The 11,163-nt window shown below is 43.4% G+C and overlaps 1 protein-coding gene across 1 annotated transcript in view; it reads right to left on the bottom strand.

Annotated features, from left to right (window-relative positions):
• Positions 1-11,163, bottom strand: part of DOCK1 (dedicator of cytokinesis 1) — a 570,389-nt gene that overhangs the window by 426,202 nt on the left and 133,024 nt on the right. The window contains exon 23 of the mRNA XM_010859569.1: positions 2,941-3,049. Coding sequence (XP_010857871.1) covers positions 2,941-3,049 — 109 coding nt within the window. The remainder of the gene's footprint in view (positions 1-2,940; positions 3,050-11,163) is intronic.

Genomic DNA, 11,163 nt, shown 5'->3' on the forward strand with positions numbered 1-11,163 from the left:
AGCAGAAGGGTGGCAACATTTCACACAACACTCAGTCATCTGTCTTGCAGATGTAAGCCTTGCATCAGCGCACAAACGTCACTGAATTCACCGTGTCCTATAATAAAACACCCACCAAAGGAAGGACTTCCAAGTCTACAGTTACTAAATGTCTTGACATCCAGAGAGGTGGGCAGACACAAGTCAAGCCCAATCAAAGTTAATAATCTAACAGTATATTTAGAAATCTAAAAGAATTTCTGGGCTCAAAAATCTAAAAGAATTTCTGGGCTTTCTGTCATTTGTATCTATTCTTAGACTCCCAGCCTCTGTTTTTTCCGAAATGCCACAGGATTTAGGAGTAAATGTACCAAACACACTGTTAATTTTAACCTCAGGACAACAAGGCAGCTTTAGGCAATAAGTTGGGCTTCCCTGGTGGCTCAGATGGTAAAGAATCTGTCCGCAATGTAGGAGACCTGGGTTTAATCCCTGGGATAGGAAGATTCTATGAAGAAGGAAATGGCAAACCACTTCAGTATTCCTGCCTGGAGAATTCCATGGACAGAGGAGCCTGGCGGGCTACTGTCCATGGGGTCGCCAAAAAGTCAGAGACAACTGAACGACTTTCACTTTCAGGCAGTAAGTTGCCAAAATAATTAAGCCACAACTTGAAAATAGGCACGATGCAGCTTTCTCTGTGGACCACCAGCTCTACATCACGACAGAAATGATGCCAAGGGACCACAGCTCCTCCAGACAGCAGCATCACCTCTGAGATGAAAGGATCGTTATGACTCCTCAAGTTAAGTGACACCGGTTCCCCTGGTCACAGCAATGCAACACACACCTGAGTACATGGACATCTTTGTTCGACACTTAAAAGCTGGGAAACCACTTTCCCACAGCAGTTTTAAGACAATAGCCATAAGGATGCTTCCTGAAATGACACATTAAAAGAACATTCAAAAAGGAACATGAGAACACAGCAGGCTTCAGGAAGCAGTGGAACGAAAGCTAAGAGTTAATCATTTGGAAGACTCTTGTCCTCAGAATCACAATAAACGAAAATTCTGAAAGAGATGGGAATACCAGACCACCTGATCTGCCTCTTGAGAAATTTGTATGCAGGTCAGGAAGCAACAGTTAGAACTGGACATGGAACAACAGACTGTTTCCAAATAGGACAAGGAGTACGTCAAGGCTGTATATTGTCACGCTGTTTATTTAACTTATATGCAGAGTACATCATGAGAAACGCTGGACTGGAAGAAACACAAGCTGGAATCAAGATTGCCGGGAGAAATATCAATAACCTCAGATACGCAAATGACACCACCCTTATGGCAGAAAGTGAAGAGGAACTCAAAAGCCTCTTAATGAAAGTGAAAGTGGAGAGTGAAAAAGTTGGCTTAAAGCTCAACATTCAGAAAACGAAGATCATGGCATCCAGTCCCATCACTTCATGGGAAATAGATGGGGAAACAGTGGAAACAGTGTCAGACTTTATTTTTCTGGGCTCCAAAATCACTGCAAATGGTGACTGCAGCCATGAAATTAAAAGACACTTACTCCTTGGAAGGAAAGTTATGACCAACCTAGATAGCATATTCAAAAGCAGAGACATTACTTTGCCAACAAAGGTTCAAGGCTATGGTTTTTCCTGTGGTCATGTATGGATGTGAGAGTTGGACTATGAAGAAGGCTGAGCGCCGAAGAATTGATGCTTTTGAAATGTGGTATTGGAGAAGACTCTTGAGAGTCCCTTGGACTGCAAGGAGATCCAACCAGTCCATTCTGAAGGAGATCAGCCCTGGGATTTCTTTGGAAGGAATGATGCTAAAGCTGAAACTCCAGTACTTTGGCCACCTCATGCAAAGAGTTGACTCATTGGAAAAGACTCTGATGCTGGGAGGGATTGGGGGCAGGAGGAGAAGGGAATGACGGAGGATGAGATGGCTGGATGGCATCACTGACTCGATGGACGTGAATCTGAGTGAACTCCGGGAGTTGGTGATGGACAGGGAGGCCTGGCGTGCTGCAGTTCATGGCGTCGCAAAGAGTCGGACACGACTGAGCGACTGATCTGATCTGATCTGTCCTCGGAAGGAATCAGCATGGGCAACACATGCAGACTACATGGCTTCTTCTGCAGTAAGTCAGCCACATGGAAATTTCCAGAAAGGGGGATGCTAGGGAGTGTGTGGGCTCTGGGTTGATCTGTGGGCTTCCCCCATGCCCTGCCCCCTGGCACCTCTACCCCTAACATGTCCTGAAGACCACCCAGACCCCACCTTTGGGATAAAGGCATCTTGATCCCACAGAGGACCACAGGGCAAGAACAGATAATGAGGTGATGAGAAGAGCAGGACCACGGGAAGGCTGGATCCAGACTTGCTGGAGGACGAAGACGTACGACTATGGGCACAGCTTCGCCTGAGGTCTGGCGGATGCCTGGGGCCCCTACAGCCTCAGCCTCCCACTCCCGCTCAGATACTGAGATGCCCTGACAACAGACACAGAAACACTGTTCTCATCCACTTCCCCACCCTTCCATGAGGAAACTGAGACCCTCTCCCCACGGAGAGACAAACAGCAAGGGCAGGGACTTCCCTGGCGGTCCAGCGGTTAAGACTCCATGCTTCAACTGCAGGGGGCATGCATTCGATCCCTGGTTGAGGAACTAAGATCCCACATGCTGAGCGGCGCAGGCAAATTTTAAACAATCAAATTTAATTAAAGAAAAAAAAAACAAGAGCAATGGTAGCAAAATTTAAGAGCAGCTACAGAGAAAACAAAGAGAATCCCATTACAGGCACCACGATTACGGTCATTGCAAAGCCACTCCCGGTAAGTCCAGGTTTCGTAGGACGCGCAGTCCCTGCTTTCCTGGGCCCGCGGGGAACCCCGCGTCTAAGAGCGGCCCGCACGCAGTCGGCGCTGCCGCACCCGAGGGCCTACCTTCACCCGGACGGTCTGGTCCGACACGCTGCTCATCATGTCGCTGATGGACCGGAAGAGCTGCAGCAGGGACTCCACGAAATCGGCCTCTCCTTTGTTCTCATAGAGCCTGCAAAGGAACACACGGGTCTGTGGGCCGGGCACAGGCACACGGCCGCTTCCTGCTCGCGCATCCACAGACGCTAGAGGTGCCGCTGGGCTGGTAAGGTAGACCGGGACAGAACGTCCTCAGCGTCCACGGAACACGGCAGAGGACTGGGCAGTGAGGGCATGATCAGGACCACGCAGCCAGGAAGGTCTGCCTCCGTGCTGAAGAAGCTGATCTTCAGTCACTCTATTTATTGTCTTTTGTCTACATTCTACAAGTCTGAAAACCAGAGAAATGTAGTAAAAAGGGAGGGAAGGAGAGAAAGGGGAAGGAGGAGAGAGAGGAAGGAAGAAGGGAGAAATCCAGCTTTAATGTTGCCCCGCAGAGATCTCATTATTAACATCTCAGCGTATATTCTGCGCGTGTTTCTTAAACCCATGTCAAATAACAGACTATCACAAAGACAACAAGTTTACCGTGATTTCAGAATCATTCAAAAATGACACTGTAAGAATAAATGCAAAAAATTACTTGATCTCAGAGTAATGATACTATATTATCATTGAATGATATTCTTTCATCATAGAATTGGTGGTTCTGGGAAAACATTCAAAAGGTAGAACATATTCAATAAATGGATAATAAAGAAGTTGTACATTGGTTCCATGCATGCAAATACATGTTGCTAATTGTAAATAAGTTTCATCTATAAATAATTTATTAGCAGATACTTCAAGCTGCCATGTTACTAAAAACCAACACATTTGCATTTTAAAATGCTGCAACGCAGATGTTTTATTAATATAGACTAGCTTTCTGCCTAATTAAAAGTATACCATACCTGAAAACTTGTGTACAATGGAAAATTTTGTAAACTAAGTGATAATTAATTACCCTAGAGGTAATCTTATATTTAAATGAGTTCCATTGTAAGGAAACAAAGTCTGTCTAAAATGGGGAATTGCAAACTAGTGTATCTGTTTTGCAAAAAACTTTCAAAGAGGGGCTTGTATAAACAGTACCCAACAATGACACTTATGAACTCATGAATTTCTGCCTGCTGGTAAAATTAAGCACAGTTTGACAGACTGGTGCAAATACTTGGGGAGGTTTCTAGCATATACTCAGCCATTCTCCTCCACCCCCTCTGCCCCAGTATATCTGCCAATTCCTAAGGCTCAATGGAGCTGGGGACTGAAAACCAAACTGAAAATATCTGTAAAGCAAAGTAGAGTTTTTATCAGTCTCCAGAGATAAAGAACTCAGTTTGAAAAATGCCAGGGAGAAGGGCCCAGATAACACAGCAGACTCTCAGTTGAAAGCCCTGGAAAACCAAAGGAAAACTGCATAAGACTGAGGCTTACAAAGGCTACACACAGCCTCTGTAGCCTAAGAGTTCAGTCCACTTTCTCTGCCTAGAAAAGATCAGTCCTCTCTAGAAGAAGATCACATCACCTGGGGCTTTGACAGTTGTATATGTTCACAGTGCCATATTCAAACAAGCTACTAAACACAGCAAAATACCATGTGGCCAAATCAAAGAAGGAAAAGACAACAGAAACAGATACCCAGGTGGTCAAGATACTGTAGTTAGCAAGTAGTTACATCTTGTCACAAGAATGTCAAAATAAATATAAGCATTATAGCATTATGCTGCAAAACAGAAAAGATGGAAAACATAGAAAACTGGAAATATGGAAAATAGAGAGATGGAGAAAACAGAAGGCAAGATAAAAAAATTCTTGTAGAAAAATGAATGTATAAAAAATGATGAAAATTCTGAAACGAAAATACAATATCTGAAATAAAGAATTCATTATATGGGTAAAATTGAGATTAGACATTGTTAGAAACAGAATCAGTGAAATGGAAGACAATCAACAGGAAAATAAACAGAAGAGAAAGAAAACCTAGAAACGTGTGCTAAGATACGTAGGACATATTGAAGAGCTCAGATACATGTAACTGAAGTTACAGAAGAAAATGACAGGTACAATGTGACAAATGCAACATTAGAAGTGATAATGGCCATGAACTTGTTGAAACTAATACAAGCGACAATCCAAAATTCAAGAAACTCTCAGAATCCAATGTAGGGTAGATAAAAACCAAATCATTCCTAAGCAATCCATAGTAAAATTGCTAATAACCACAGGAAAAAAAAAGAGAAAAATGGCAAACAAAGCTAGAAAAGAGTTGTTAAAGACACCAATAGCTTCAAAGATGTAGCAGTAAGTCTGAAAGTTGACTTCTCACCAGAAATGATGGAAACCGAAAGAGAAAATAACACCTACAAGGAGAAAACAGCTGTCAATCTAGAATTCTCTATTAAATGAAAACATCCTTCAAAAACAAAAATGAAACCAACAATTTTCATTTAAAAAAAACCCCGCATCAGACTTATACCAAAAGAAACACTACCTGATTCCTCTACACTGAAGGAAAATAATTCTATAGAGAAACATAAAATTAAAAGAAAGATCGAAAAACAACGATAAGTATAAAACATACCGAATGAATGCCGACTATACAAAACAATAATAGCAATGCTTTATGAAGTTTAGGGTATTTGTAGACTTGAAATGCATGACAATAATAACACAAGAGAGAGAAAATGGGACGAGGAAAAGAACATTTTGATTGGTACTAAAGAAGGCAGAAAAAAGCATAATATAGATGAGCAAAACAAAATTAATAGAAAGACAATTGAAATAAACTTAATATGTTACCTGAGTGTATTAATAGTAAATTAAAAGGATTTTTACACTGGATAAAAAAAAAAAAACAGCTCTATATTGTGTATAAGAGACACACCTTAAATATAAGAACACAGGAAGGCTGAAAGTAGAAGAATGGGAAATGGTATTCTGCAAAAATACTAACCAAAAGATAAAGGGAACCTTTTCACATTAAGCAGTAAGTTCACAACAAAGAGATCACAGTTCTAAATCTGCATGCCCCCAATAATACAGCTTCAAAATCTACAAGGTACAATTCATGGGTCTTTCTTATATTTAATATTCCACTAGGAATCCCTCAAGAATGAAAATTTAATTATTAATTCCTCTGCTGCCAACCACCATTTAAAAGATATATGTGGTAGTATTTTACAGCAAGCACTTTGGAGCCCCTTTCTGTAAGGAAGGCGAGGTCTCTAGAGACGAATAAACCAAGAGTCCCTTGTTCACCCCACACTGAGGTGGGTAAGAGGAAAGGACTCAGAGGGCGACTGGTAAATACACAGACAAAGCCTAGTCATCATACCTTGCTCTATTTAAACGTTGTTAAGTATCCATTAACAAGGAACAGCTTGACCTTTGTTTATTAACCACATCCTACAATTGTGGCCAAGGAAATGATAGCAAAATGACGGGTCTACAACTTATTCATGATCAATGACTAACTATTCAGGAAGCTAACACCAGGTGAGACAGGCAGCAGGCAGCAATAACCAGCTTCAGTGACTGGATTCAGACAGCCTCGTGCAGGCTGCGTCTGTTTTCCGGCTTTCCAGCTAATGTGATCCACCCACACAGGAAGCACAGACAAGCCAAACCAGCGGAGAAGTGCCCCTGGCTGTCAGGAGTCTCTCCGTGGCTTCCCCAAGAACCAAATGTCTTTGGACCAGAGTTTTAAAAATGCTGTTCTCATCCCTAAACAAACAAACAAAGTATGGATTTGTATAGTGAGAAAGCAAGTGGGGTGACAAGGATTAGTTTCAGTATCTTCATCTCCAATGTTTCACCCCTTCCTTCTCCAGAAGAGTAATTACTGGCAATTAACGTGGAATTTTACAAAGCTACTACATTATGTGAAAGCACAGCATACCTGTTTGAAAGGAGAAGAAAAACAAAAGACCTCCGAAGTTTATTTCAACTGCAAATAGAAAAACACATTTGATTCCAGCTGTGAGCACAATTGTTTTTCTCTCAAGGTAATAGATGCTTTGCAGGTAAGAAAACGGGAACCTGAGTTTGCTTTCTCCCTCACCCCTGAAAAAACCATGCGTCAGAGTTGCTCAGAACTTGTTAGGAATCAAACATCCCGGAAAACTGGGCGGGACACAGGACGGCTTTTCCCCTAAACAGTATATACACAATAGGAATGTTATTTCATGTCAATGTAATGAAGACAATGAAGACTACCAAAATCGGTCTCAGGGTGGAGGGTATTTGAGGACAGGAAACAATTGAGAGACTTTAGCCCCATGTCTGTGATTTCAACATCCTGGTTCTTTTTTCCTATCATAGATTCTTCTCAGAAATCTCAGACTACAGATTGAAATTTAAGCACTATCATATTTATACAATGCAACTACAACTGTGTTCTAGGCTCTGAGAGGAACATATGTCCTTGTCTGCCCTCAAGAATCATAAAGGTGGCCAAGATACACATTTAAGAAACTAGAGAGAAACTAAGGTCAATATACTTTAAAAGTCTGGGACAGTCAGGGCTCCAAAGCCCATTAGGCTCTTGGAAAGGAAGGATTCTGGTGGGACAGTGTCTGGTGAGATGAGGTCAGGGATATCAGGACAAGGATCCTGGAAGGTTGTGAAGTCTTCTGGCAACTGCTCTGCTGGCCTTCTCAACTCTTGGCACTTTGTGTCCTGAACGGCCTCAGCTCTTCACAAACACATGAACCCAGCAGAGAGACTCAGCTGGGGATCAAGCCTGGCTCCCCCAACTCCAGGAAAAAGGCTGGCACCAGGACCATGGTCTCTGCCAACACCGAGTGGCCGAGGGCCAAAACAAAGGCATTCCTAAGGCTGTCCAGACATAAAGCACTGCCGAGGCCACGGGCAAGGGTCTGTTCAGTATTCCGCTCCATTTCCATGACACAATAGGACTGAATCACCCTTGTGCGACACTTAGGGCTCGGTGGCTCAAAGTCAAAGAGAGACTGGAGACCGGAGTCTCACACACTGACCCCACAACTAACGAGGAAGAAATGTCAGGGGCCTAATTACATGGGATTTACAAAGCTGGGACTTGGGCTTCCCAGGTGGCGCAGTGGTAAAGAATCCCTGTGCCAATGCAGGAGATGCAGGTTTGATCCCTGGGTCGGGAAGATCCTCTGGAACAGGAAATGCAACCCACTCCACTATTATTACCTGGAAAATTCCACAGACAGAGGACCCTGGTGGGCTACAGTCCAGGGGGTTGCAAAGAGTTGGACACTTCTGTACCCACTGCACTGCGTTACTAACCTGAGATAAGTTAGGGATATTACGCTGGAAGGTAACAGGAATTCCTGATTAAAGGTATGAGAAAGAGTGTCAATGCCCATTCAATATATACTTCTCCTTCACTACTTTACTAAAGGAAATCTGATTTTGTTGAAAAGTGAAGTCATTCAGTCGTGTCTGACTCTTTGTGACCCCATGGGCTGGAGCCTACCAGGCTCCTCTGTCCATGGGATTCTCCAGGCAAGAGTACTGGAGTGGGTTGCCATTTCCTTCTCCAGGGGATCTTCCTGACCCAGGGATCGAACCCAAGTCTCCTGCATTGTGAGCAGACGCTTTACCATCTGAGCCACCAGCATCAATAAATTTTTTCCCATCTCCCTTGCATCTAGAATGGTCATGTGACACAGTCTGGCCAATAGGAGGGAAGCACATGACCCACTGTAGGCAGTGGGGACAATGTTCCTTAAGGAAAGTAACTGAAAGAGCTGTTGACATCCACCTTCCCTTCCCTGCAGCCTGCAGTGAGGTCTTGACACCAGGAGGAGCAGGAGCCACTTTGGGGCCACGAGACAGACAGAGATTCCTAAGGACAGTGGGGCAGAGAGATAGAAGGAGCCAAGGATGAAATAAGTAAGCAGAGACCAAGTGCACAAGCTCCAGACTCTTCCTCTGGGTTCCATGCCATGTGAGGGAAACAAGCGAACCTCATCTGTTTCTCTAACACGTAGCCAGTCATACTGCTAGCCCCAAGAAGATCAATCAAACTCAGTGCTATTTACAAGACCATGGTCCCAAGATCGCACGCCATTTGTATTTTCAGGCTGAAAGAGATTAAGGAGAAACAGAGAGAAACAATTTGCCACTGGTCCACTTGGGTGACCCCAATCTTTTCTAAGCAGCATTATTTTGTAAAAGATTATAGCATTTACAACAATAGCAGGAACACACTGACCTTGAACATACCTTTCTTTTCATTATTAATCTCTGAATGAGAAGGAAAATCAGCAGTGTGTTTGAAAAGGAGATGCCGGGCATCAATGAATCCCTGACCCAGGGCCATACTGATCACAAATTGTACATGATGAAAATTTTTTCACATAAAACATGACATAATCCACACCACCTGATTGTTCCACTCTTTCAAGTTCATCCTTTCACCTTAGTGTCGATGTTATTTTAGAGTAATCAAAGACTTAAAATTAGTGGGACACATATAAAAGCAAAATTTTGTCTGACTCTTCTGCAACCCCATGGACCGTAGCCCACCAGGCTCCACCATCCATGGAATTCTCCAGGCAAGAATACTGGAGTGGGTAGCCATTCCCTTCTCCAGGGGATCTTCCCAACCCAAGGATCAGACCTGGGTCTCCTGCATTGCAGGCAGATTCTTTACCATCTGAGCCACCAGGGAAGCCTCTAAATAAAAGCAAGACCAGATCAGATCAGTCGCTCAGTCGTGTCCGACTCTTTGCGACCCCATGAATCGCAGCACGCCAGGCCTCCCTGTCCATCACCAACTCCCAGAGTTCACTCAGACTCACATCCATCGAGTCAGTGATGCCATCCAGCCATCTCATCCTCTGTCGTCCCCTTCTCCTCATGCCCCCAATCCTTCCCAGCATCAGAGTCTTTTCCAATGAGTCAACTCTTCACATGAGGTGGCCAAAGTACTGGAGTTTCAGCTTTAGCATCATTCCTTCCAAAGAAATCCCAGGACTGATCTCCTTCAGAATGGACTGGTTGGATCTCCTTGCAGTCCAAGGGACTCTCAAGAGTCTTCTCCAACATGACACTTCAAAAGCATCAATTCTTTGGCGCTCAGCCTTCTTCACAGTCCAACTCTCACATCCATACATGACCACAGGAAAAACCATAGCCTTGACTAGATGGACCTTTGTTGGCAAAGTAATGTCTCTGCTTTTTAATATGCTATCTAGGTTGGTCATAACTTTCCTTCCAAGGAGTAAGCGTCTTTTAATTTCATGGCTACAGTCACCATCTGCAGTGATTTTGGAGCCCAGAAAAATAAAGTCAGCCCTGTTTCCACTGTTTCCCCATCTATTTCCCATGAAGTGATGGGACCGGATGCCATATCTTCGTTTTCTGAATGTTGAGCTTTAAGCCAACTTTTTCACTCTCCACTTTCACTTTCATTAAGAGGCTTTTGAGTTCCTCTTCACTTTCTGCCATAAGGGTGGTGTCATCTGCATATCTGAGGTTATTGATATTTCTCCTGGCAATCTTGATTCCAGCTTGTGTTTCTTCCAGTCCAGCATTTCTCATGATGTACTCTGCATATAAGTAAAATAAGCAGGGTGACAATATACAGCCTTGACGAACTCCTTTTCCTATTTGGAACCAGTCTGTTGTTCCATGTCCAGTTCTAACTGTTGCTTCCTGACCTGCATACAAATTTCTCAAGAGGCAGATCAGGTGGTCTGGTATCCCCATCTCTTTCAGAATTTTCCACAGTTTATTGTGATCCACACAGTCAAAGGCTTTGGCATAGTCAATAAAGCAGAAATAGATGCTTTTCTGGAACTCTCTTGCTTTTTCCATGATCCAGCAGATGTTGGAAATTTGATCTCTGGTTCCTCTGCCTTTTCTAAAACCGTGAAGTTCACGGTTCACATACTGCTGAAGCCTGGCTTGGAGAATTTTGAGCATTACTTTACTAGCGTGTGAGATGAGTGCAACTGTGCGGTAGTTTGAGCATTCTTTGGCATTGCCTTTCTTTGGGATTGGAATGAAAACTGATCTTTTCCAATCCTGTGGCCACTGCTGAGTTTTCCAAATTTGCTGGCATATTGAGTGCAGCACTTTCACAGCATCATCTTTTAGGATTTGGAATAGCTCAACTGGAATTCCATCACCTCCACTAGCTTTGTTCGTAGTGATGCTTTCTAAGGCCCACTTGACTTCACATTCCAGGATGTCTGGCTCTAGGTC

This window comes from Bison bison, unplaced genomic scaffold, assembly GCF_000754665.1.
Source record: "Bison bison bison isolate TAMUID 2011002044 unplaced genomic scaffold, Bison_UMD1.0 scf7180017864456, whole genome shotgun sequence".
In the NCBI taxonomy this organism is placed as follows: Eukaryota; Metazoa; Chordata; class Mammalia; order Artiodactyla; family Bovidae; genus Bison; species Bison bison.